We start from the raw sequence: 27,782 nt of genomic DNA, 5'->3' as shown, positions 1-27,782 counted from the left end.
TTTCCCTCCCTCCCTCAACAGGTGACCCTCCCCTTCTCCCTGTCGGCACCCCCTACCCCCAGTCCCCAGCCCCTGTGAAACTTTTCCAAACTTTGGAGGCGTCTGCTCCCCTCCTCTCCTCAACACGGGGCGCGCCACTGTCTGGCTGTTCGAGGTGTACTGCGGCGAGAGGCGCGGAGGACGCTGGAATGCAGGGAGGAAGGTGAAGGGCACGCGAACCTTTCATTTCTTAGGGAGGCTGGAAAATCAGTGCTTGGGCAGCCGGGTTTCAGTCAGTTAGGGGGAAAGGCCAGTGAGGGGGTGAATCCAGGGGATCTTCGCCTTGGAGGGTCGGGAATGCGGCTGCTCTGGGCCAGCAGCTCTTGGGCGGGCAGAGGGCGAGGAAAGGGCGCCACTGCCAGGGAGAGTGGCTGGCGGGGCGCCCGGGAGAAGCAGCGGGCGCCACCCTCACAGCAGTCTTATGTTACCGGGTACATAGGAGTTCAAGCTCTGCCTTCACGTCTTCTACCAATTCCTGTGCTTTTCCTCTCCCGGAGTTTGGAAGGCATCGCCTGGAGTTGCCTTACTCCCCTTCCCACTTAACCCCAGGTTGACTGGGAGAAAGAGGAGGAGCAAAGAGACTCAGTATGGAAGGAGCAGGGTTTTGACAGGGTACCCCAAGTGTTGGTCAGTGATGCTTTCTTTCTGAGCCAGCCCCCCTGCCACCCTCTTCTAGGAAAAGAAGGGAAACCTTCGCCAAGCCCACTAACTTTCTTTTCTCCTTGGAGAGAGCCGGGTCTGCGAGGAGTGTGCCTGCCCAGCTGCAGTACACGGGTGGCCGGGAACCGCCCTGCTGTCGAGCACCGCAAACTTCCTCTCCTTCCAGCTGGCGCTGGTGCCTCCTGGTATTCCTTCCTCTCATTGTTCTGCTTTGTTTATAGGAAGCCAGACACAAACGAAATCACTGCAGGGACTTCAGGGAGCAAATTCCTGAAGGCACAAGCTGTTCTTTTCCCCTTTCCACTCCTATCCCCACATATCAGGCAGTAGATGCTGTTCCTGAATTGCCTCAGTGCTTCAGCTCTGGGATTCTGGGGCAAGGAAGAGTAGGAAGAGTGGAATGCTCAAGGCTCACCTATGTGCTGGGCCCAGTTCAGGTGGAGATGGCCCTCTCCCGAGGCCGGAACTCATTGTCATATAGTCCCTAGAGTGGGTGCAGGTAGGAAGATTCCTCCAGTCAGAAAAATGCCAAGGCTTACTCTCTCCTTTGGTTGAATTCATTACTAACAGTGTGTTTATTAAGTGCCAGGCTCTTTGGGGAATAGAGGCAGGCTAGTGTAGTAGGAAGATGATCTCGGAGGTGGGTTTGAATTCTAGAAACCTCATTTGCTAGGAGGGTGAGCTTGGGCAATTACTTTCTCAGATCCCCATTTTATTCACCAATGCAATGCAATGATAATAACTTTCCGAGGGTGTTATGGCAATAAGTTATGATTATGTAGGGAAAGGCTTAATACTTGACTATAAAATGGTAGTTACTGTCATCAGGAAAGGACTTACAAATCTATGGCTGTGTGTCTCCAAGATTTTGGTTTCTTAGGCAGAGCTGGACAAGGGGGCATTAGTTTGTCACCCTCTAATTTGAGTTTCTTCCATGGTCTGAACAATGGTGTGATTTAGAAGAGTTGGAAGAGTTATTATTAAATGCTTTAATAGTATGGAGCATCAAAATAATAGCTCAGAAACACTTGAAATTTCCTTTAGGTTGTGTGGATTGACTGTGTGTGAGGTCTATGTGTGGGTAGGGGAGGGGGATGGTAGAGTGGGTTGGTAGAGTGCCTGGGCTTCATTCCAGTAGCTTCATGTAGAGAAGTAGCTATTAGGTCAGCTAAGGGCACTTACACCCAAGTAGGAAAGTCTCCTTGTGATCTAGATTCATGACCTGGCGTTAAAAGACTTTCCAGTCTACTTCCTTATCAAGTTCAGAAATGATGGGGGCAGGTTGCTTTCTGATGCAGCCTCTACTCTTCTCATGTCATCCCTGGGCCGCTGCAAGGAGCTGACTCCCAGGCTTCTGGTCCACCCTGAGTGTGCTGTGGTTTTACTCTTCGGAGAGGCCAGCCGTCTCCCTTCTCTTTTTTATTTTGGCTCAGAGCTTCCTTGGACACCATAGTAATCCATACATGTGGCTCACTGAATAAATGATAGGTACATATATTTATTTTGGCTTAACTGGAAGAAAAGAAGTATTTTTTTTTGTTAAGGGCGGGGGGGGAGCGTCTGAGTGCTTGACATTCTCAGTTGAGAACTATAAATGTAGGGGAATTAAGACCATAATACATTTTCTTTTTTATGCCTCTTTCTATGAGCTGACTTTGAAATTGCATCTAAATATTTGTAAGGCTACTAGGTGTTATTGTAGCTGTGGACACAGGAGATGACAGCATCAGTTCTTTACTTTTCAGGGGCCTGTGGCCGGGTCCTAGCACTGATTGACTTGTTTGTATTTAAATATTTGGGAGGCAGGGCAGTGTAGGGGCCCCGAGAAGTGGAAAGATAAAGAATTTGGATTCTGATAATTTGGGCAGCTTTGGCCAACTGTTAAACTCTCTGTCTCTGGGTTTTCTCATCTGCTCGTGGGGATTTTAATTCCACATGAGGTTTTATGAGGATGAAATATACTATAGATGAAGAAACCCCAGTGAAGTTAGGTAGTTTTCTCAAGGTCACGCAGACATAAAGTGTTCAAAATCGGCCTGCTTTCCTTTTCTTTTGGCTAGTTGACATTCTTTGCTTAGAATGTGTGGTCCTGGAAGGGGTGGACAAGGGAGATTCTAGTTAGGGTTATGTTGTAAGGAACTGGATTCCTGAGAACCAGGTCTTTGGACTGCTGAGTATATACCAACACTTCAGGCTGCTCTGACCCCGTATCCCGGTTGGGGGCTGATTTGGGATGAATCTCTGTAGATTTGTTTTCTGCATTGCATTAATTTCCCTCCTTGGTTCCTAACCCAAACACCCACCCGCCCACCACCCTGCTCTGCAATGAAGCAAAATAACAAATTACAACAATTATTTAACCGTAGATACAGTACTTGATAGTCTTCAGGCATAAGATTGAAATTTTGGTTGGTGTGCTACGAAGTGGACTTAAACTTTTAAAAGTCCACTTAGACACTTGGATAATTTCTGGTGGCCGGTGGCAATGTTAAAAGGACACCTAGTGTTTTGCAAAAGAAAGCCCAAGTCTTAATGAGGCAGATTTGAAGAAGCTGGATCACAAGGTTATTATCAAGCTGGCTAGCTTAGCTGTTCATCAGAAGGCAAAGGAAATAGCTCAGAACTGAATAGTAAATAATATTCTCAAGAAAACTAATAATAGAAAGAAGGAACTGTGATATAGAAATGGGAGTGGGCCAATACTCACTCCTATCTACTCCATCTGGAGTGCTGAGAAGTATATGTTTCACTCCTTTTGGAAAAGGCATTAGCTCCGTGAAGCCGAGGGTAGCACCAGTCCTGTTTACTTTCCAGCTCTAGAGAAATCAGAAGTAGCTGTAGGATAGTCAAAGGGAGGTATTTTCATATGAAAATTTGTTTCGATGAAAGAGAACGTGACTTGAGCTTTCTATCAAATGCCAGGATTAAACTAAATGTTGAATAATTTTTGGAGCTTAGAAAGATTAATTTTGTTTATTATTGTTTTCTCCAAATATCCACAGATTCTGATTTCCTCTAAAGCATCAGTATCAAGGGATAGTTTATTCTCTTACTACTGTACACTCTGACATAGCTAGTGCTTGCTGAAAACAATAAGAAATTCTTCTCAGTAGCTATAGCTGTAGCCTGTTTTGGCCAGAGGCCTGGGGCTTTATATGATTGATCAGTCCATAAACACATATGGAGTGTCCGCTGTATGCAAGGCACCATGCCAGATATGTTGCATATTCAAAGAAAGACTTTTGGAATAGACCCTGCCCTCCAGAAGCTAAGATGTCCACATTAGAAAGGAGAAAAAATTGATGTCTAGTGATTGTTCTAGCTAGAGTGTGATACAGGCCTTAAACAGTGAGTGGGAAAGTTACTTCGTTCATTCATTCATGGGTACTTTTCTGTGCCGGGGGAAACTACTCAGAGGAATCTCTCCTCTTAGGTTCATATGGGGTAGAAGATGATATTTTCTAGTTGGAATGCACAGATGTAATCATAGCTCATAATTAGCTGACAGCTAAAGGTGGAAAGGCAGGGGACAGCCTTTCAGGCCTGGCTGATGGGTTTATTCATTTTCCCTGGCAAAGGAAAGGTGATGGGGATTGATAAACAGGAGAGGCAAGTATTTTTGGTGTTTCTTTTTTTTTTTTTTTTTTTTTTGAGACAAGGTCTCACTCTGTTGCCCAGGCTGCAGTGTATCGTGATCTTGGTTCACTGCAACCTCCTCCTCCCAGGTTCAAGCGATTCTCCTGCCTCAGGCTCCTGGGTACCTGGGATTACAGGCACATGTCACCATGCTTGGCTAATTTTTGTATTTTTAGTAGAGACAGGTTTCACCACATTGGCTAGACTGGTCTTGAACTCCTGACCTCAAGTGATCTGCCCACCTCCGCCTCCCAAAGTGTTGGGATTACAGATATGAGCCATTGCACCCAGGTGTTGTTGCTTTTTGTTTATTTTAAATTTCAACTTTTATTTTAGATTCGGAGAATACATTGTGTGATGCTGAGGTTTTGGGTATGATTAATCCTATCTTCCAGGTACTGAGCATAGTATCCAATAGTTTCTTAACCCTTACCTCCCTTCCTACCCCCCAATAGCCCCCAGTTTCTGTTGTTGCCATCTTTATGTCATGACTAGCAGGGAGTATTTTTGAAGGTCTGATTGAGGAGTGCTTGTGTTGGAGTGGGTGAGGGGAAGGAGTGGATGGCGCAAACGAAGGCAGGGAGGCTGCCTGGGAGGCTACTGGCAAAGGTCAGGCCTGAAAACAGAAAGTGGCAACGAGAAGCAAAAAGGAGAGGTAGGAATTAGAAACAAAGAAACAGAATTATTGGTGATGCCAAGAGTTAGAACTGGAGTTAGAAACTAAGCTGCATAAGCTTCTTCCTAATACCCACAAATTCACTCCCATGACTGCAGGAAGTGGAGGATGTGGTTGACAGGTGTTTTATAATTTGTTTTTTAGTCTGAGTTAGGGGCAGTGTTGAAATCAACCTGAGTCTAAGTGAATTCAGTCCCCTTTCTGAGTACCTCTAGTTCTGGATCGGTTCGCAAGACCAGAGATTTTCAGGCTTTTTGAAGCAGTGAAATCTTAGGTAGCAGCCCTGTAGCTGCCCCTGTTTCATCCTTACCAAACTACAGTGCCTCAAGGAAGTGCTGGCTCCTTGACTGTATGCATAAATGGAGAATAGGTGGGAACTCCACTAGTCATCTTAAAAATTCCTTGGCTTCAGGTATTTACACAGGGAGTGCTGTGTTCTCGATACACAGAAGTAAATAGATGAGGTCTCTGTTCTGTGACTCTAGAGAAGATGTAGTCTACAATGAATGGTCATACTCACACATTTCTTCTTACAAATTGTAGTAAGTCTGAGGGATGATGGTAGACCATAGATTGGGGGTGGACCTTCTATAGAATGGTGTCTATGGGGAAGTGACTTATAAAATGAGACCTGATGGTTGTCTAGAAGGCTGGGGAGAGCATTCCAAGTGAAAGAGGGAAAGGCCTTGCCCTTTGCGGACCTGAAACACAGCCTCAGTGCATGATGAGGAGGGGTGTTCCCACCTTCTCCACTGCTACCACACGTCCAAGCCACCATCATCTCCCTCTGCCTGGACCAGCCCCGGAGCCTCCTTGTTGATCTTGCAGCTTCCACTTTATCCTGACCCTCCCTTCTTTCCTCCCCTACCCTAGTCAGTCTGTTTTCCACACAACTATGGAGATTCTTTACAAAAGGAATCATGTAATGTCACTCCTCTCTCCTCAGCTCCCTAACAACCCAAAGTCTTTCTCGTCGCTGACCATGCCCTGCATATTCTAGGCTCTGATGCCTCTCAGATCCCCTTTCCCATGTCCGTTGACTTGCTCTCTGTTCTTAAGGCATGCTCACCTCCCTGTACTTGAGCTCTTGCTCTCATGCTGGTCTCAGCTCTCGTGCTGCTCTCATGCTGATCCCTCTCCCTGCCTGGGATCATCTTCTCTCAAATGTTGGCTCCTTCATTCCACCCAGGTGTCTGCTCAAATGTTTCCCTTCTCTGTAGTGGTATCTTCTCTTGAAAAAGAGTATTCTTTAACCTGCTTCAATTTTCCTTCCAGAACTTTTCACTGCATGACGTTATGTTCTATACGTGTTTTTTGCTAGTCTTTCCCACTGCAATAAAAGCTGTACCATGTCAACGTCTTTGCTGTGTCCACTGATATATCCCTACCACCTGGACTGGTACCTGGTACAGTAATAGATGCTTACTGAATATTTGTGAACAAACAAGTGAATCATCATTCATGCAGGAGAAGTAGGCAGAATCAACGTATCTGGGGCCTTGTGTGACTTAAAGGATTTTGCATTGTGTCCTAAGGACCATGAGGTTAAAGGATTTCAAACATGGGAATGACAAGATGAGCTAAATTTTGGAGGTAGAGCTCCAAAGCCTTGTTTGGTTTTGAAATGGAAGGTTGAAGGAGAAGGAGATGCCAGGGATGACCCCAGGTTCATATAAAGAACAGTGGAACAGAAAGAGGAGGCATTTGCTGAGAGGTGCAGTTTGGGGAGAGAGGTCTCTTAATTTAAGGCTCAGGTTGCTTGAAATAAGTGAGAGATGCCTGGGAGATGTTCAGGTGGGTGTGGCAAGCAGGGGTTGGATGTGCAGGGCTGAAATGCCACTAGAGGGCAATTGTGCCTTTCCCTACCAGGGGAATTGGGGCTGCATATTCCATGTCAGGGCTGAAGATCTAAGCAGTGCTTGCTGTTTACTCTGTTGAAAGGTCTGGTGTCTCAGGGCTTTTAAGCATTTCATAGGTCACAAGCAGTTATTTTTCTTTCTTGAGGGTGAGGCAGGGGAGCCTTGTTTTTATCTAGTGACTGATTTCTTGATAATGAACTGGTTGCTCCTTAACTACTGACCGGATGACCTTGGACAAGTGAAGCGTTGTGAGGTCCGGTTTCCTCTTCTGTATAAGAGCCATAATAATTATTATCCCCTAAATGTTTGGGTAAAAATTAGATGGCATAATGCAAGTAAAGTATTGTGCAGGGATAGAACTGATACTTAAGTTAGTTTAATTTTTATGGACAGCTACAAATCTTCAGCTTTCTCCTACTCCCTCACCTCCTCCCCTAACCTCACAGGTAATTTGCCAGTTACAGGCTCTCCCTTTCCAGGAAGTCTGAGCCTGCTGACACCTCAAATGTGTACTTCCCTTGAATGGTTGTGTCTCTCTTTTCAGGATATCAACCAGAAACTCCAGGAGGACAACCAGGAACTGAGGGACCTCTGCTGTTTCCTGGATGATGACCGGCAGAAAGGCAAGAGGGTGTCTCGGGAGTGGCAGAGACTGGGTCGCTACACTGCCGGGGTGATGCACAAGGAAGTGGCCTTATACCTGCAGAAGCTGAAAGAGCTGGAGGTGAAGCAGGAGGAAGTGGTGAAGGAGAACATGGAGCTCAAGGAGCTCTGTGTGCTACTAGATGAGGAGAAGGGTGCAGGCTGCGCAGGCAGCCGCTGCTCCATCGACAGCCAGGCCAGCCTGGGCCAACTCACAGCCTCCACCGCACCCTATGTGCGGGATGTGGGTGACGGCAGCAGCACCTCCAGCACTGGCAGCACCGACAGCCCGGACCACCACAAGCACCACGCGAGCAGTGGCAGCCCGGAGCACCTGCAGAAGCCCCGGAGCGAGGGCAGTCCGGAGCACTCCAAGCACAGGAGCGCCAGCCCCGAGCATCCACAGAAACCCAGGGCCTGTGGGACTCCAGATCGCCCCAAAGCACTCAAAGGACCTAGCCCTGAGCACCACAAACCCTTGTGCAAGGGCAGCCCCGAACAGCAAAGGCACCCGCATCCGGGGAGCAGCCCCGAAACGCTGCCCAAACACGTGCTGAGTGGGAGCCCGGAACACTTCCAGAAGCACCGGTCAGGGAGCAGCCCTGAACACGCCAGGCACAGTGGAGGGAGCCCTGAGCATCTTCAGAAACACGCTCTCGGGGGGAGCCTAGAGCATCTCCCCAGAGCCAGGGGCACCAGCCCGGAGCACCTCAAACAACATTATGGAGGGAGCCCTGATCACAAACACGGTGGAGGCAGCGGTGGAGGCAGCGGTGGAGGCAGCGGTGGAGGCAGCGGCGGAGGCAGCAGGGAGGGCACCCTAAGACGGCAGGCGCAGGAGGACGGGTCACCCCATCACCGGAATGTCTACAGTGGCATGAACGGTGGGTCAGTATGTGCTGGGGTGCTGCTTGGGCTGGGGAACTCAGTAGAGAGTTATGAATGATGATGGGCCTTCCAGCCATGTAAGAAAGTGCAGGCGCTAGCTAGGGAGTGGGTTTGGGGAAGGAGCAAATGTTGGACCCAAAATCATGACTTAGGGTTCTTCTCCTCCGTCTGTTTTTATTCTAAACAGTTATAAGTCAGTGTGAAGAAGTTTGGGACGAGGGTTTATGGGAGGGAGAGGAACAGTAATTCCTTAGGACCCTGAGTTGTCAAAGGGAAATCTTTGGGTATTGGTGATAAAAAATAGAACCATTCTAAGAGTCTTTCATCTTAAACCTGAGCATTTTCTCAGTGGTGTGTGCTGTTTCCTACTAGAGCTTGTTTGTAGAATGGTTGCCAAAAGGATTTTGAATCCAGTTAATAGGTTATGTACAAGAAGAAATGAATATTTCTATGAAAAACCAATAACATTAAAAAAGAAGTATGATGTTCCTAAACAGGCTTGATGCTGGTTTGCCCAAATGGCTATAAATATGCCTGACTTCACCTTAAGGATTTTTTCCATTGTGTTGGAGGCCTGAATCTGTGACATTTCTTTGCATCTAAAACGCATGAGCTTATTCCCTTTCTACTCACTCAAAATCCATCAACACTGTCATCAAACTCCCTTATACATATTCCAAATAATGTGCTCTCTTACACTGCAAGAGACATCTTTCCTGGTTGTTCGAAAGTACCTTTTTAAAATGTACAGATGTGTTTGGACACTCTTTTGGTTTCTAAAGCATAACATCCACTACATTTGCTGAGGCAGTGCTAAACCTGAGCTTTTAAACCTTTTCGAAGAGGTTTAATTTTCTGTGTCTTGGATCTGAAACCACTTTGAACTTAAGAGAGAAAAAATCATTTCTTAAAGAATAAAAAACAGAAAAACTCCACAATCCTTTTATGTTACCTATGGTTGAGTTGGAGCTAAAACGATTGATTTTATATACTGTGGGGTTTTGTTTTCATTGAAAATATCTGAGGGTTTTTGCTTTATTTAAAAGGTGCTCTGGAGTCTGCAGCCAGCTCCAAGCAGTAGTGGAGGAGGCTGGCAGTTTTAGCAGTGACAAGAAGGGGTAAATTTCAATATCGTATTTGGGGATTTACCTGTTGGATTCCATTTTATCCTAGTCCTTTTCTCATAGTGCTGAAAATCGACTCCTGAAACTTGACTTCAAATGCATGCAATGTTCTTTTAAGCAGAAGTGGAAATAAAAAGGTTGGGAAAGATGGGAGGCTACTGCTTTCTCTGTCGTTGGGAGGTGGAGGCCCAGAGAAGCCAATTCACCTGTTGTGTTGAGGTGTCCTGGCTGTTGCCTTTCCAATGTTGAACCTTCACTCACTCTTTCCAAGAGCTGTGGAGATGCTGCCCCCACCCCCACCCCATTGCTGTAGGCAGTCTTGGCTGCCCAATTCTGTACAAGAGATGCAAGTCATTTAAAAAGAAAGTTTGGTTGTGTTACTATCATGAGATTGGTCATTGGACATGAAGCTTGTCTTTGGAGGGGGGATAGTGGAATAATGGGAAGGTAAAGTTAATGATTTTTCCATTTCTTGATTACTTTTTAATGAGCTTGAGAAGTAAATATGTGCACCATTAAAAGGAAACTTTGTCTCTGAAACTAAAAAGAAAATATTAGGGACAAGTGGGTCACTTAAAAAACAATTTCTCTTTACAAAAGGGCTTCTTTATATAAAGAACTCTAGTTTAATCACCATATGATTTGACTTCTAAGAAAAGTTTTTAGATGCAGCTTTTAAACAATGCCTTGCATTGTAGGTAAGGTGTATCTCCTAGTAAAGATGGCATTACATCATAGCTTATTGCCTGGATACAGATAAACTTAGTGGGCAGGTAAATGTTTCTTAAAATTTAACAATTTAATTCAGTTAAAACTGATGTAATAGAATGATAGTGAAGTTCAAATCTTATGTCTACTTCAAGTTTTCTCATTCTTATGTGACCAATCTTATGCTGACAGTTGATATCCTCAGAGTATATTTGCAGTGCATTTGCATTGTATTTTAATTTCAGTAATTAATTGGAAAACGAAGTGGCACAATAAGATGTTTATGGATCATCAGCCTATAAACATGGGCATTGGTAACTTGTATTTATCCTGCCATTACAAATTAATTTTTGATACGGATGGTAAGACTTGCTTTTTCATATTTTTAAATCCTCACACAATTTGTTTGAATCATTTGTGTGTAAATAGATAGGAAGCAGTATCAAGGTTAATTCAGAATTGCAGATTTGCTGACTCATTTCCAGAGTCATTCTGCTTGGTGTGAAATATGAGTGTTTTGGATGAGCACTTGCATGTTTTTACGTGAACAAAAAGCATGTGAAAACAAATGGGAAGTGTGTGTGCATTATGGCAGACTGAAACAGAAATGAAATATACATTGGCAGGATATTGTCCTACCTGTGAAGATATGCATTTCCTCCCAAAACACACACATATGCACACTGAGAGGACATCAGTGAAAAAGATGACTGTTTTCGTTGACTATGCCTTGAGCATTTATAAATCTTCTTGTGCTTATAATTACAAACTCAGTGGATGAAATAATTGAATTCATTCAAGAGTTTCTTTTGGGAATGCAAAGATAAATTTTAGCTATTTTTTCTCTCTTAAAAACATCTTAAGTCTCTATAATAATTTCTTAATTAGTAGGTGTTTAGAAAACAACAAAAGCAAAAGCAAAAGAAATATTTAAACAAATCTCCAAACTAAACAAAATTCTCAAAAATGCATTTAATTCTTTAGAAGTTACTGTTCAATGATTTCTTTCTAGTTTGTGTAGAGTTCCATTTTCAGATAGGGAGTAGATTCAACACTTACCACATCTAGGCATTCAGGCATTTGTCCATTCATTCAAATTGCTTGCTTATTTCATATTTGTAAATTAAGTAATTGAATAACCATTGCCATTTATAAATGTTCATAAACTGACAGCCTCAACTATTGAGAATGGGGGTTTGACTTACTTGATTCCATTGACATCCAAGGTTGAATGGAATTTTCTTAGGTGAAAGTGTTTCCTTCCACAACAAAATGAAGTTTTGCTTCCAGATACTAGCTGGCAGGGCTTTGCTTTTAAACAGGTAACTATTTAGCTCAGGTCATGGATGTCTTGGATGATTTAGGCTCTTCTAGCCATAGCTGTGTTTGTTATTGGCCGTTAAGACAAAGAAGATTCTGATGATCACAGATCCTTACAAGTAGTTCGCCCACTGGACATAACGAATGCAGAAGAAAAAAGAGTAAAAATAGTTTGATATTAATTCTAGAAGCACGTATTTCTGGTGACCGGCAAATGACAAGGAATAAATAGATGAAGAAATGGTACTCTTCATTATCTTCTTTCTTCTTCTCCGTCTTCTAAAAAAAAAAAAAAAGGAATTTGTTTAATTATCCTGGTGGGTCTGATTCCCTTTGCCTTGTTAGAGCAAGTTTCAGTGAGCAGTAACATTGCGCTCTCCTTAAACATCACTCCAGCCAATGAGAGCAAGCATGAGGAAATCATTCACCTGCATTAAACAAGGTCCATTTAGAACTACTTTGGTCTTGCTGAATGGAGTGTCAGGGTTGTAAGTCTTCCTCCTGAAAGCTTCCTATTCATTCTTTTCTTGTTTTGTGAGGGTATCTCTAGAGATGGGAAGAGCAGGCTGTTTCTCCCAATGAACTCTTCTAGTTCAGGGTTTCTTTACAGCAACACTATTACTATTTTGGACCAGATAATTCTTTGTTGTGAGATGCTGCCTTATGCATTTCAGGAGGTTCAGCAGCATCCCTGGGCTTTATCTCTGAGCATCCCCCTAGTTGTGATAATAAAAAATGTCTCTAGACACTGCCAGACGTTCCAGGGTTGCGGGGGTGGGGGGGTGGTAGGCAAAATTGCCCCTGGTTCAAAACCATTGCTTTAGAGCAGTGGTTTTCAATCTAGCTGCAGATTAAAATCACTATGATAGCTTTGAAAAAATACTGGTGGCTGAGCCCTACACTGCACTCTGAGATGCAAATTGAATTGGTCTGGCCCTGGACTTGGGCACGTTGCAAAAAGAGCTCTCAGGTGATTCTGATAAGCGGACCAGTTGGAAACCATTGCCCTCAGTGAGTGATTTTGCTTCAGGTGGGTTGGTGTGAGTGAAGGTTTCAAACACTCAGGCTTCCTGGGAAGAAGAAAACTTCTCCTTTTCCTTTGCTTAACTCCAGGACTGAGAAGGACTGATCCCAGCTGTTATCGTAAAACTTCACTCCATTCTAGACTAAAGTTGTCTAATAACATACTATTTTGGGATATGGGTTGAAAATGTGTGTTTTTGTTGAGTGGAATTGTTAGGCTAATTTGAGGGAAACTCTGGCATATGATTAGGCTCATGACTGCTTTACTTTTTAAAGCCTTTACATCCAGATGGAAAAAGAAGCACATGAGTTTCTAACCTATTTACGGCGGTTGTCGGTGATGCCTGCCCTGCCTGCAATGCTAATGGGTATTTCCCACAAGAGAATATTGCATTTCAAATCTCCCACTTCATAGGTTTCACCCTGAGTTTTAAGACTGCTCCTTATTCTCTGTGGAGGTTATTAATGAGTAAACGAAAAATGTTAATAACACAAAGTGGACTTGTCTACGAGGGGTCAGATAACCTGTGTGTGGAAGACCCCAGCAGTATTTCTCTGAAGCGGGATTGTCTGTGAATTAAGTAGCATGTGCTGTAACATGAATAATTACTCTCATAAATCTTTTATTTTGCTTAAAAAAGTCAGCACATCACTTGTGAATGAATTTGGACAATAGAAATTGAACGTCTCCTGGGAGAAAAATTTTAACAGTTACAATTATGGAACACCAGAACTGATTTTAATTCAGGCCCTCTGTGTGTGTTTTCTATTGTGTGAACTGACAGATGGTTAAAGAAATAAATAATGGTTTTTCTTCTTCAAACTTCAATACTGTAATTTGGTAACCTTATGCACACTTTGATAAGACATCAACTTAAGTTTTTGATAAAATTGATTTATTGTACCATACTTGTATATGCAAAACATATTACATTTATCATAAGGATACGTTTTGACTTAATGACATAGAAAGCTTAATATTGAAAATGTAGTTTAAGAAAATTGCAATATATATCAGAGGAAAACTATTGGAAAACCTAGATGGCTTAGAAAGGTATTTTCTAGTACAATGTAAGGTTTTCAACTCCACTGACAATGATAGCACAATGCTATAAACGTAATTTAAATCTGGAGGGTCATTTTCATCTTTTTCCTATGGAGATTGCCTATCAACTTTGTATATATATGTGTATACATATGTTTATATACATTTCGGTAACTTTAATATTGCATCTGCACAGTGCCAAACATTCAATTGATTTCTATTTGGTCAAACTAATGTTCAAATGCGTCTGGCGTCCTGTCACATAAGCTAGTTGCTGCCATAAAGTAAACCAAGAATCTCTTTCAACTGGTTATGATCCTGTCCTTTAGACTCAGTTGAAACCAATGAAATGTTTATATCTTCTGGCTTGTTGCAAGTTTTCAGAAGATATAATAGAAAAAAATGTGACCATTGAATTAGTGATGCGTTTATCATTTCACTTTACCTGAAATTGGTTAGAACAAAGGTTGGGGAAGTGAAAAGCTATGGTGAGTTATTCCATTTCATCAGGTCACAGCCTTTCACAAGTGTCAAATGAATCAGACACGTGAATACAAATGCATAAGTACATGAATAAATGAATGCAATACAAATACAAAATGTGTAGGGCTATACAGTTAAGTCATAGTAATGACAGATTATTCTGGAGGCATGGATGTAGGGATGTTAGTCGATCTCCACTTTACACTCAGAAATAAGAGTGTAAAGTCAAAGTTTGCCAAAGCTTTAAGAAAATAAATAATTATAATGTTTTACTTGTGTCGCAACTTTGGGCCAGTGTATCTGTGATTGCAGTAAGTTTTCCAGGCTGAAATTTATCACCTTAGGCTCTACGACTTACTTTTGGTGGTTAGAGATAGAACTGTGGATTCCTTCATTAAATGGCCCTATATGAGTATTCTTTTTTTTTAAGTCTCCTAAAAATAGATTTCCAGTCACTTCTAGTACTGCCATGATGTCAGCTGCACTCCTTGCTGACCTCAGCAGGCCTGACTTTAACTCATTTTCTCATTGTTTCTAAATTCTATTCTGCTGTTTCCAGTGGCTGGTCATAGCTTGGGAATGCAGATAACTGCCCTGCTTAGAAATGTGTTTAAAATAAATAACCATGAGGTGTCCTTCTAAGGGTAAACTGCATGAGCTTCAGTGTATAGTCCATGTGCCATAAGTATTTTAGATTTTCAAGGTTCATTTTTGCTTGCTTTTTTTTTTTTTTTTTTTTAATTTGAGATGGAGTCTCGCTCTGTTGCCAGGCTGGAGTGCGGTGGCGCAATCTCGGCTCACTGCAACCTCCGACTCCCTGGTTCAAACGATTCTCCTGCCTCAGCCTCCTGAGTATCTGGGATTACAGGCGCATACCACCACACCCAGCTAATTTTTGTAATTTTAGTAGAGACGGAGTTTCACCATGTTAGCCAGGATTATCTCCATCTCCTGACCTGGTGATCTGCCTGCCTCTGCCTCCCAAAGTGCTGGGATTACTGGCGTGAGCCACCGCACCTGGCCCATTTTTGCTTGTTTGCTGAGTCTTGACTACAGATAAGTGAGGCACTAAGTTTCTATAATATTATCAACTGAAATATTTGCTTCTTGGATACTTTGGTATAACCAAGTTGCCCTTGATAGTACTTTAATACATAATATTTATGGTGAGCATTGAGCATATTTGGAAAATATATTTATTTTGAATTTGATTTTGGGACCTATTAAGAATCGTTCCATGTTCTGAAATGGGCTGATTTTCAAGAGAGCTGGGAAATTTGAGATTCAATATCAAGAGTAGACCACGGGACACTTGAGGATACAGACATAAAATCTCAGCTCTAATTTATAAGTCTCTAATCTGCAAAAGAGTGAGGTTCAAGTTACTGCTGCTCCTGACACAAATTGCTTTCTCTTTAGAGTGCCATTCAAGTGTTTCCAATAGAAAGAACCTCTGCTCTTTCTTAGATAGAGGATACTTTAGCAGCAGAGAGGCAGAAGAGGTGTTTTCAAAAAGGGAAAATGGCAGAGGAGTAGCAGGTTACATTGTCATCCTTATAAAGGCAATACTGGTTTGGTGTTCCAGAGATAAAAGGCAATAACTGGGTTATTCACAGATGGCTGTTCATTTACCATTTTTACATAATAATATTTGTGTATTATGGAATTTTTGTCTCAAATCATTATGGAAGAATACAAGAAGTCTTGGGACTTCGTTCTGGCTCCTGATCAAAATTAGGCAAATATTCAATTACCGGAGAAATGAAACTTCAGGAATTATATCTAGTAGTTTTATTTTTTTATTTAAAAATTTATCAGAATCTTAGTTATTTAGGCCTTCTGTAGGCTTTTCTGTGAGACGGAAGGTATCTAAGGGAAAAAGAGTGGATTTGGTAATTGCTCAAAAACTATATTTCAATTATTTCATCTCTCTCTCCACACACACACACACACACACACACGCACATACACACAGCATTTAGTGTTCTTGTATGTATATTTAAGAATGTTAAATGCATTACATTTAAAGATATTGAATGGCTTTTTTTATACCTCCTTCACCTTCATTTTCAGCCATATGAAGGAAAGTAAATCCTTTAAAAATTTTAAAACCTGGCAAACAAAATATTTATAGCACCAGTTTTGCCTGCTGTTATGGTTGAGGAATAGAACGTTTAGATTAACTTTGGAAGACTAGGCATTTGAAAGTGGTCTCTGATACTCCCTGGTGAGTTGGCTTTTCTAGTGAGATCTAGTCAGATATAGTCATTGTTGCATTAAACTCAGAATTTTGCCTTCTGGTCTTGATTATAAAGAAAAGTGAAAAGTCTTCTCATCTTTCTCCTAATTATTGAGGGACTTTTTGGCTTTTAGGGAAACCCCGATCTAGGCTGTATATAGCTGTAACTTCCTAAGTGTCCATAATTGCTAGTTCTTAAATAATGTTAAAAAGCATGAATTGCTTTTGGGGGCATGGTGTGTGTTTTCTTACCAGTAGGAAAGAAACCCAGTTGGTAGTGAATATGTACCTGCATATTTATATATGCACATATTGATGCATATAGTTATTCAGTTAAATGAGAATAGATGTATATATTAATGCTAAAGAATAGCTAGAAATGAGGGCAATATAGCTGTATTTAGTTTAGAACATCATAGAATCATAGAACTTAAAGCCATAAAGTATACTCTATGTTAGAGCTGTGACGTACTCAACCCGCCCATGTTCTGAATGAAATGATTGACTTCCAAAGAAGGTTAGTGAATTGTCCAAGGCCAGATGTCAGTTAGTAGAGGACTAGAAAGAATCAAGCTGACTCCCAGGGCACGGGGTCAGTGTCTAAAGAAGACATTTATTCTTCTAGACATAGAGGCCACTTGAGGTAGAGGTAATGTTAATGATAGAGACCCTAAATGGAATAAGGAACCAGTTTTTCTCAATTCTTATTGGAAATCCCAGAAAATTAGACACATGCAGTGATGAGAGTGTGAGATAAGATGAGTATCACTAGCCTCTGGCTTAGAAAAGTATCAGAGAAGACCTGGTGATCTATTAGGTGAACTCAGAGCTATTGCCTGGAAACCTCTGATTCAGCCAGATGGGACACACAGTTCACAGCTGGACGGACAACTCCCAAAATGCATTTTAATAGAAGGAGTGTTCCTATTCCTAACCTGGGAGTTCAACAACCTTAGTATCCTTTTTCCTCCCACACAGACTCTCCTTACCCCAGGGCCATATTCCTTCCAGATAAACATTCTTGAGAAGATGGTCTGACCTTAGTCTGGTCCTTACATAGCCACTTGCATTCACAGCCAAAGTGCTGTGTCTGGGGAAGTGTTGGTTTCTGGAATGCAAGAAACAGAAGGGAAAGAGACCAGGAGCAAAGGGATGGGCCAGATGGCAACACCAAATGCTCTCAAGGAGTTGCGTTTTTTTAATAACCCAGCTTACTGCAAACAAAACTAATTAAGCCAGTTATTCTGATTTATGCTACTATAGGCAGAAGTAAAGTACACTTACATTCCTCTTTTGAAGGCATTTAAAAGGTCAGAATACCTGAGTTGCAGATTTTCGTTCATAGCAGCCTGGTCTGTTGAACCACTCTTGAGAATTCAAATTAACCAAGCTCATTAATTCAGCATCTCTTCTGTTTCCCTAGACAGCAAGTGCCAATTCACCCATCCACCCAAACAGAATAATAAGACCCTGAAAGGCAAGCCATTAGTCATATCTGCGGATGATGGATTAGATGTGATTTAACAGGAAAGTGAGGTAAGAGTCAACTTATAGTAAGGAAGAGAGAGTGAAAATAACAGACAAAGGCAATTGTGAGACATCAGTTTTTGAGGGGGATGCTGTGAAGAATTTAAAGGAATCTGTTTGGCTGTGCGTGTTGTTAATTGTCTTATGTTGATTGGCAGGGAGTCCTCTTCACTGTTACAAAAGCTGACCAGAATTGCTCTGGTTATGGAGTCATGGGAGAAAGTGGCTGAATTTAGCTGCTTATTTTACATATGAGGACACTTACGAAGAGAGTACATTTATAATTATGATCAATTTGAGGTCTAGGAATAAACGTTATCCAGGTGGTTTGCCATGAATAGCTCTCCCAGTATAGTGACTTTCATGAGAAACAGTTTGGAATCAAGCTTTTCAAAATCTATGGAAGAACAGGCTTGAAAATTGTGTGTGTATGTTTTTTTTTTTTTTCTTTTTTTTTTTTATTATACTTTAGGGTTTTAGGGTACAAGTGCACAATGTGCAGGTTTGTTACATATGTATCCATGTGCCATGTTGATTTCCTGCACCCATTAACTCGTCATTTAGAATTAGGTGTATCTCCTAATGCTGTCCCTCCCCCCTCCCCCCACCCCACAACAGTCCCCGGAGCATGATGTTCCCCTTCCTGTGTCCATGAGTTCTCATTGTTCAATTCCCACCTATGAGTGAGAACATGCGGTGTTTGGTTTTTTGTCCTTGCGATAGTTTACTGAGAATGACGTTTTCCAGTTTCATCCATGTCCCTACAAAGGACACGAACTCATCATTTTTTATGGCTGCATAGTATTCCATGGTGTATATGTGCCACATTTTCTTAATCCAGTTTATCGTTGTTGGACATTTGGGTTGGTTCCAACTCTTTGCTATTGTGAATAGTGCCGCAATAAACATACGTGTGCATGTGTCTTTATAGCAGCATGATTTATAGTCCTTTGGGTATATACCCAGTAATGGGATGGCTGGGTCAAATGGTATTTCTAGTTCTAGATCCCTGAGGAATCGCCACACTGACTTCCACAATGGTTGAACTAGTTTACAGTCCCACCAACAGTGTAAAAGTGTTCCTATTTCTCCACATCCTCTCCAGCACCTGTTGTTTCCTGATTTTTTAATGATGGCCATTCTAACTGGTGTGAGATGGTATCTCACTGTGGTTTTGATTTGCATTTCTCTGATGGCCAGTGATGAGGAGCATTTCTTCATGTGTTTTTTGGCTGCATAAATGTCTTCTTTTGAGAAGTGTCTGTTCATGTCCTCTGCCCACTTTTTGATGGGGTTGTTTGTTTTTTTCTTGTAAATTTGTTTGAGTTCATTGTAGATTCTGGATATTAGCCCTTTGTCAGATGAGTAGGTTGCAAAAATTTTCTCCCATTGTGTAGGTTGCCTGTTCACTCTGATGATAGTTTCTTTTGCTGTGCAGAAGCTCTTTAGTTTAATGAGATCCCATTTGTCGATTTTGGCTTTTGTTGCCATTGCTTTTGGTGTTTTAGACATGAAGTCCTTGCCCACGCCTATGTCCTGAATGGTATTGCCTAGGTTTTCTTGTAGGATTTTAATGGTTTTAGGTCTAACATTTAAGTCTTTAATCCATCTTGAATTAATTTTTGTATAAGGTGTAAGGAAGGGATCCAGTTGCAGCTTTCTACATATGGCTAGCCAGTTTTCCCAGCAGCATTTATTAAATAGGGAATCCTTTCCCCATTTCTTGTTTTTGTCAGGTTTGTCAAAGATCAGATAGTTGTAGCTATGCGGCATCATTTCTGAGGGCTCTGTTCTGTTCCATTGATCTATGTCTCTGTTGTGGTACCAGTACCATGCTGTTTTGGTTACTGTAGCCTTGTAGTATAGTTTAAAGTCAGGTAGCGTGATGCCTCCAGCTTTGTTCTTTTGGCTTAGGATTGACTTGGCGATGTGGGCTCTTTTTTGGTTCCATATGAACTTTAAAGTAGTTTTTTCCAATTCTGTGAAGAAAGTCATTGGTAGCTTGATGGGGATGGCATTGAATCTATAAATTACCTTGGGCAGTATGGCCATTTTCACGATATTGATTCTTCCAACCCATGAGCATGGAATGTTCTTCCATTTGTTTGTATCCTCTTTTATTTCATTGAGCAGTGGTTTGTAGTTCTCCTTGAAGAGGTCCTTCACATCCCTTGTAAGTTGGATTCCTAGGTATTTTATTCTCTTTGAAGCAATTGTGAATGGGAGTTCACTCATGATTTGGCTCTCTGTTTGTCTGTTATTGGTGTATAAGAATGCTTGCGATTTTTGTACATTAATTTTGTATCCTGAGACTTTGCTGAAGTTGCTAATCAGCTTAAGGAGATTTTGGGCTGAGACAATGGGGTTTTCTAGATATACAATCATGTCATCTGCAAACAGGGACAATTTGACTTCCTCTTTTCCTAATTGAATACCCTTTATTTCCTTCTCCTGCCTGATTGCTCTGGCCAGAACTTCCAGCACTATGTTGAATAGGAGCAGTGAGAGAGGGCATCCCTGTCTTGTGCCAGTTTTCAGAGGGAATGCTTCCAGTTTTTGCCCATTCAGTATGATATTGGCTGCGGGTTTGTTGTAGATAGCTCTTATTATTTTGAGATACGTCCCATCAATACCTAATTTATTGAGAGTTTTTAGCATGAAGGGTTGTTGAATTTTGTCAAAGGCCTTTTCTGCATCTATTGAGATAATCATGTGGTTTTTGTCTTTGGTTCTGTTTATATGCTGGATTACATTTATTGATTTGCGTATGTTGAACCAGCCTTGCATCCCAGGGATGAAGCCCACTTGATCATGGTGGATAAGCTTTTTGATGTGCTGCTGGATTCGGTTTGCCAGTATTTTATTGAGGATTTTTGCATCAATGTTCATCAAGGATATTGGTCTGAAATTCTCTTTTTTGGTTATGTCTCTGCCAGGTTTTGGTATCAGGACGATGCTGGCTTCGTAAAATGTGTTAGGGAGGATTCCCTCTTTTTCTATCGATTGGAATAGTTTCAGAAGGAATGGTACCAGTTCCTCCTTGTACCTCTGGTAGAATTCAGCTGTGAATCCATCAGGTCCTGGACTCTTTTTGGTTGGTAAGCTATTGATTATTGCCACAATTTCAGAACCTGTTATTGGTCTATCCAGAGATTCAACTTCTTCCTGGTTTAGTCTTGGGAGGGTGTATTTGTCGAGGAATTTATCCATTTCTTCTAGATTTTCTAGTTTATTTGCATAGAGGTGTTTGTAGTATTCTCTGATGGTAGATTGTATTTCTGTGGGATCGGTGGTGATATCCCCTTTTTCGTTTTTTATTGCATCTATTTGATTCTTCTCTCTTTTCTTCTTTATTAGTCTTGCTAGCGGTCCATCAATTTTGTTGATCTTTTCAAAAAACCAGCTCCTGGATTCATTAATTTTTTGAAGGGTTTTTTGTGTCTCTATTTCCTTCAGTTCTGCTCTGATTTTAGTTATTTCTAGCCTTCTGCTAGCTTTTGAATGTGTTTGCTCTTGCTTTTCTAGTTCTTTTAATTGTGATGTTAGGGTGTCAATTTTGGATCTTTCCTGCTTTCTCTTGTGGGCATTTAGTGCTATAAATTTCCCTCTACATACTGCTTTGAACGTGTCCCAGAGATTCTGGTAGGTTGTGTCTTTGTTCTCGTTGGTTTCAAAGAACATCTTTATTTCTGCCTTCATTTCATTATGTACCCAATAGTCATTCAGGAGCAGGTTGTTCAGTTTCCATGTAGTTGAGCAGTTTTGACTGAGTTTCTTAATCCTGAGTTCTAGTTTGATTGCACTGTGGTCTGAGAGACAGTTTGTTATAATCTCTGTTCTTTTACATTTGCTGAGAAGAGCTTTACTTCCAACTATGTGATCAATTTTGGAATAGGTGTGGTGTGGTGCTGAAAAAAATGTATATTCTGTTGATTTGGGGTGGAGAGTTCTGTAGATGTCTATTAGGTCCACTTTATGTAGAGCTGAGTTCAATTCCTGGATATCCTTGTTAACTTTCTGTCTCATTGATCTGTCTAATGCTGACAGTGGGGTGTTAAAATCTCCCATTATTATTGTGTGGGAGTTTAAGTCCCTTTGTAGGTCACTGAGGACTTGCTTTATGAATCTGGCTGCTCCTGTGTTGGGTGCATATATATTTAGGATAGTTAGCTCTTCTTGTTGAATTGATCCCTTTACCATTATGTAATGGCCTTCTTTGTCTCTTTTGATCTTTGTTGGTTTAAAGTCTATTTTATCAGAGACTAGGATTGCAACCCCTGCCTTTTTTTGTTTTCCAGTTGCTTGATAGATCTTCCTCCATCCCTTTATTTTGAGTCTATGTGTGTCTCTGCACGTGAGATGGGTTTCCTGAATACAGCACACTGATGGGTCCTGACTCCTTATCCAGTTTGCCAGTCTGTGTCTTTTGATTGGAGCATTTAGCCCATTTACATTTAACGTGAATATTGTTATGTGTGAATCTGATCCTGTCATTATGATGTTAGTTGGTTATTTTGCTCGTTAGTTGCTATAGTTTCTTCCTAGCCTCGATGGTCTTTACAATTTGGCATGTTTTTGCAGGGGCTGGTACCGGTTGTTCCTTTCCATGTTTAGTGCTTCCTTCAGGAGCTCTTTTAGGGCAGGCCTGGTGGTGACAAAATCACTCAGCGTTTGCTTGTCTGTAAAGTATTTTATTTCTCCTTCACTTATGAAGCTTAGTTTGGCGGGATAGGAAATTCTGGGTTGAAAATTCTTTTCTTTAAGAATGTTGAATATCGGCCCCCACTCTCTTCTGGCTTGTAGAGTTTCTGCTGAGAGATCAGCTGTTAGTCTGATGGGCTTCCCTTTGTGGGTAACCCGACCTTTCTCTCTGGCTGCCCTTAACATTTTTTCCTTCATTTCAACTTTGGTGAATCTGACAATTATGTGTCTTGGAGTTGCCCTTCTCGAGGAGTATCTTTGTGGCGTTCTCTGTATTTCCTGAATCTGAATGCTGGCCTGCCTTGCTAGATTGGGGAAGTTCTCCTGGATAATATCTTGCAGAGTGTTTTCCAACTTGGTTCCATTCTCCCCATCATTTTCAGGTACACCAATCAGACGTAGGTTTGGTCTTTACACATAGTCCCAAATTTCTTGGAGGCTTTGTTCATTTCTTTTTATTCTTTTTTCTCTAAACTTCCCTTCTCTCTTCATTTCATTCATTTCATCTTCTATCAGCGATACCCTTTCTTCCAGTTGATCGCATCTGCTACTGAGGCTTCTGCATTCTTCGTGTAGTTCTCGAAACTTGGCTTTCAGCTCCATCATCTCCTTTAAGCCCTTCTCTCCATTGGTTATTCTAGTTATCCATTCTTCTAATTTTTTTTCAAAGTTTTTAACTTCTTTGCTATTGTTTTGAATTTCCTCTTGTAGCTCAGAGTAGTTTGATCGTCTGAAGCCTTCTTCTCTCAACTCATCAAAGTCATCCTCCATCCAGCTTTGTTCCGTTGCTGGTGAGGAACTGCGTTCCTTTGGAGGAGGAGAGGTGCTCTGTTTTTTAGAGTTTCCAGTTTTTTTGGTCTGTTTTTTCCCCATCTTTGTGGTTTTGTCTACTTTTTGTCTTCGATGATGGTGATGTACAGATGGGTTTTTGGTGTGGATGTCCTTTCTGTTTGTTAATTTTCCTTCTACCAGACAAGACCCTCAGCTGCAGGTCTGTTGGAGTTTACTAGAGGTCCACTCCAGACCCTGTTTGGCTGGGTGTCAGCACCGGTGGCTGCAGAACAGCGGATTTTCGTGAGACCACAAATTCAGCTGTCTGATAGTTCCTCTGAAAGTTTTGTCTCAGAGGAGTACCCGGTTGAATGAGGTGTCAGTCTGTCCCTACTGGGGGGGTGCCTCCCAGTTAGGCTGCTCAGGGGTGAGGGACCCACTTTAGGAGGCAGTCTGTCCGTTCTCAGATCTCCAGCTGCGTGCTGGGAGAACCACTACTCTCTTCAAAGCTGTCAGTCAGACAGGGACATTTAAGGCTGTGGAGGTTCTCGCTGAGTTTTTGGTTGTCTGTGCCCTGCCCCCAGAGGTGGAGCCTACAGAGGCAGGCAGGCCTCCTTGAGCTGTGGTGGGCTCCACCCAGTTCGAGCTTCCTGGCTGCTTTGTTTACCTAAGCAAGCCTGGGCAATGGCGGGCGCCCCTCCCCCAGCCTCGTTGCCGCCTTGCAGCGTGATCTCAGACTGCTGTGCTAGTAATCAGCAAGACTCCGTGGGCACAGGACCCTCCGAGCCAGGTGCGGGACACAATCTCCTAGTGTGCCGTTTTCCAGGCCCGTTGGAAAAGCGCAGTATTAGGACGGGACTGACCCGATATTCCAGGTGCCATCTGTTTCCCCTTTCTTTGACTAGGAAAGGGAACTCCCTGACCCCTTGCGCTTCCTGAGTGAGGCAATGCCTCGCCCTGCTTCGGCTCACGCACAGTGCGCTTCACCGACTGTCCTGAACCCACTGTTAGGCACTCCCTAGTGAGATGAAACCGGTACCTCAAGCAGAAATGCAGAAATCACCCGTCTTCTGTGTCGCTGGGGCTGGGAGCTGGAGACCGGAGCTGTTCCTATTCGGCCATCTTGGCTCCACCCCGTGTGTATGTTTTTTTTCTGTATCTCTTTACCACGTAAATGGAGATCAAGTTCGAGTCTTCAGTCCCTTATTCTAAAACTGTGTGCCATGTGGTTTTCATCTTTAGTTTCTTTGGCTTTTTTCCCATTGCAGTCTCAAAATTGCCCACTTTGGGGCTTACTGGCCTAGCACGTAAATCTATCTTCAGTGGAACCATTTTTGCCAGAGTCTGCACAGCCAGGTATACAAAAGACATTGATTTGAAAAAGGGAGCTAAGCTGGTTCAATTATTTCTATTCGCAAAGCATATGTAGTTATTTTTACATTTCGAGTATCCCTGTGGACTTTCACCCATATATTAAGGTAATATGTGGTTACCTTAAATTGACATATGGCATCTAAGCTTTATTTACAAGCTTTACAGCAATGAAAAACAATTTTATAAACCTCCTTTAGATAAATTCTATTTTAATTATGAATAAAAATGACATTTATTTAAAATGTGTTTAAAACTCTTTAAAATAAGTGACTTAAATTCCCATGGAGTTTAAAAAGAATAGTGTGATGCACCAACTTCCTAAAGGGCTTGATAATGGCATGCCTACCCAGCTGGAGTTTTAGATTCGGAACTGGCTTTGCCACTTTCTTGCTGTGCAGCCTTTAGTACACCATCAACCTCTGTGGGCAAAATAATTTATCCATCAAGCAAGGGGCTTAGAACAGGAATTTTTCTGAGTCAGTAGTACCAGAATTTAGATTTCACAGGTAAATAAAACCTGAGAATAAACCTGGAATTGCCAACTTTTTACTTCATTAGGTGTAGATGGTAAAATAATCATCTGTTAACATCATAATTTCATAGAAGAAGATCCTTTAAACACAGTGAAAAATTACATACATTTGCTAAAGGGCAATCTTTTTCTCCAAAGAAATACTGATAACATTGTATTCTTACATGTCTATTCATTGTTTTGGAATAATAACAACATATAATGAAGTGTTCAGATTCAACAATGCAACAAAGTTCATTTATAGTGCTGAATACGTTTTAAGACCTTATTTCTTAAATCTCATCCATCATAGAAAGTCTGATTTCAAACAGGTTTGTATGTTGATAAACATAGAAGCCACAGTGTTAACTCAGTTTTATTTAGGCAGGTTTTGGGTGAGGAAGCCAGAAACCACAGTCCATGCTGCTTCCAGCTTCTTGCCCTTCCTCTTCCAAGGAAAGGAAGAAAGGAGATTAATCTACCTGTATGTCTAATTGGCTTGGACTGGCGGCTTTTCTCCCTACCTGCTACTCACCTGACTTCCTCCAGGGGTTGTGCATCTGGGCCTGGACTTCTGACATGGAGCAATGAGGATATGTTTGTTCTGACAGGAATTCTGTGTGTAGGTGGAAAGTTCACCATGCATGGCATGACCTATAAAGAACCATTGTTCTACATTCTCTCTGCACTCCTGTGCCTGGTCAGAAACCTGTCAGGGTTGCAGCAATTCATCTAGCAATATCTGAATAAACTGAATCCTCTTTGAAGCACCACAGTGATGAATCTGAACACCTCTCGGCAAACAGGGAGCTAAAGAGGCTATAGTAGAAGTGACTTGGGATTTGTAATTTGTATACTTCCAAAATCTGTGGATAATAGCTTTCTTTTGCTTGGTCAGGTCTCAGATGGCAGACAACAAATGGACTGGCCATGTGTATAACATGTGCATTCTGTGTCTAGTCTCTTACATAGTGCTCCACGTTGCTTAGTAGGATGGTGCACTGGAAAAGAGAGAAAGATTTCACTTTCTACTCCATTGTGGATCTGATTTTCTCAGGCCTCTTTACTGTCTTTGTACTAGATGGGAGAGTGTGGCTTATCAACTAAAGTTTGGAAGAGAGTAATCTAATGATGAAACAGTGGCACCAGGCTCTTTGTATGTTTTAGTTATGTCCCATTTAAATGGGTTTTGATGATTTTTTCCTGGAAAAGACCAGACATTTTCTCCTTTCTTTGGCACTTTACTTCTATTACTTTGCAGCTGACATTTGAACTAGTTTGGAGTAAGGCTCTTCAGTGAAATGGGGAAGGTAGCATTAACTGAAGGGAAGGGCAAAATCTATGGCAATTTCATTATAAATCATTGCCTTGACTAATTAGGCAGCCATGCATGCTAAATAATGTCAGGGATAATAGAGATTTATTACAACAAATTAAAGACTAGTCAGAGTGTGTCCTGAGATAAACAACATAGTAAAAGAAACATAAATGGCAATAAGGGGAAGCATAAGCTGATAAGACTCATGGATGTGAGTAGTAGTAGGAAACCAAATTATGTTCGTATTTCATTTGCTTTGTATAAATCTCTGCACTGTTCCATGTGTAGATGAGAGATTGAGAATAAACACATACTCATTTATTCAACAAATATTTATTGTGTATTCCATGTGGGTACAGCATGGTAGTAGGTATTATGTGAGGTGTTCATGGTCTGACATGTCCATGGAAGGAGGTAAGTAACAATAAAGATGTGTGGTTAAGCAAGAAAATGGACAGAATTAGCAATTGGTGCTGTGAGCCTGGGAGATGAGTCATTGGCTGCCATTGTCAGGGATGGCTTCCCAAAGGTTGGTTGTGAGGTTGATTGTTAAGGAATGCTTGAATTTAGATAGGCTGGCAGGAGGGGTGAGGAAGTCTGGGAGAGAAAGTGTAGAGGTGGAAATGAGAAAATTGTGTTAAAAGAACAGTGAGGAGATGAGTAGGTCTGTGCTTAGGTATTTGTTAGGTGGTGGCAGATAATTTTGGAAAGTGAGTCAAGGCCAGATTACCTAGGGAATGAAATACAATCCAAGAATGTTTTCTAATAGCAACATTAGTTTCTTATGCAGATAGGAATATAAAATGTTTGTCATTCTTTAAACTTTGTGATTAAGTGGACAAGGAAGGCTAGTTCCTTAGCATTAAAAAAATCTTGTTGGGATTTTAAATTGAACTCCAAGTTGAATAGTTTGTTTTTAAAATTTCTTTTCAATGTCTTAGTTCATTTTGTGTTGCTATTACAGAATACCACAGACTGGGTAATTAACAATGAACACACATTTATTTGGCTCATGATTCTGGAGGCTGATAAGTCCATGAGCACGACATCTATCCAGGGCCTTTGTGCCGCATCATCCCATGGTGGGAGGCAAGAGGGCAAGAGGGCACAAGAGAGAAAGCAAGCAAGAAGGGGCCAAACTTGCTTTTATAACAGGCCCACTATCTTGATAACCCACTCCCATGATAACAATATTAATCCATTCATGAAGGCAGAGCCCTCATGACCTAATCATCTCT

The 27,782-nt window shown here is 41.7% G+C and overlaps 1 protein-coding gene across 6 annotated transcripts in view; it reads left to right on the top strand.

The window, feature by feature from the left end:
* The window catches only part of CCDC85A (coiled-coil domain containing 85A), a 208,728-nt gene that overhangs the window by 1,198 nt on the left and 179,748 nt on the right, over nucleotides 1–27,782 (top strand). For all 6 annotated transcript variants that reach the window (XM_055241329.2, XM_055241328.2, XM_055241327.2 and 3 more), the window contains exon 2: nucleotides 7,415–8,396. In XM_055241329.2, coding sequence (XP_055097304.1) covers nucleotides 7,415–8,396 — 982 coding nt within the window. The remainder of the gene's footprint in view (nucleotides 1–7,414; nucleotides 8,397–27,782) is intronic.

Source organism: Symphalangus syndactylus, chromosome 14, assembly GCF_028878055.3.
Source record: "Symphalangus syndactylus isolate Jambi chromosome 14, NHGRI_mSymSyn1-v2.1_pri, whole genome shotgun sequence".
Classification (NCBI taxonomy): Eukaryota; Metazoa; Chordata; class Mammalia; order Primates; family Hylobatidae; genus Symphalangus; species Symphalangus syndactylus.
This window is presented reverse-complemented; position numbering and strand designations above follow the sequence as displayed.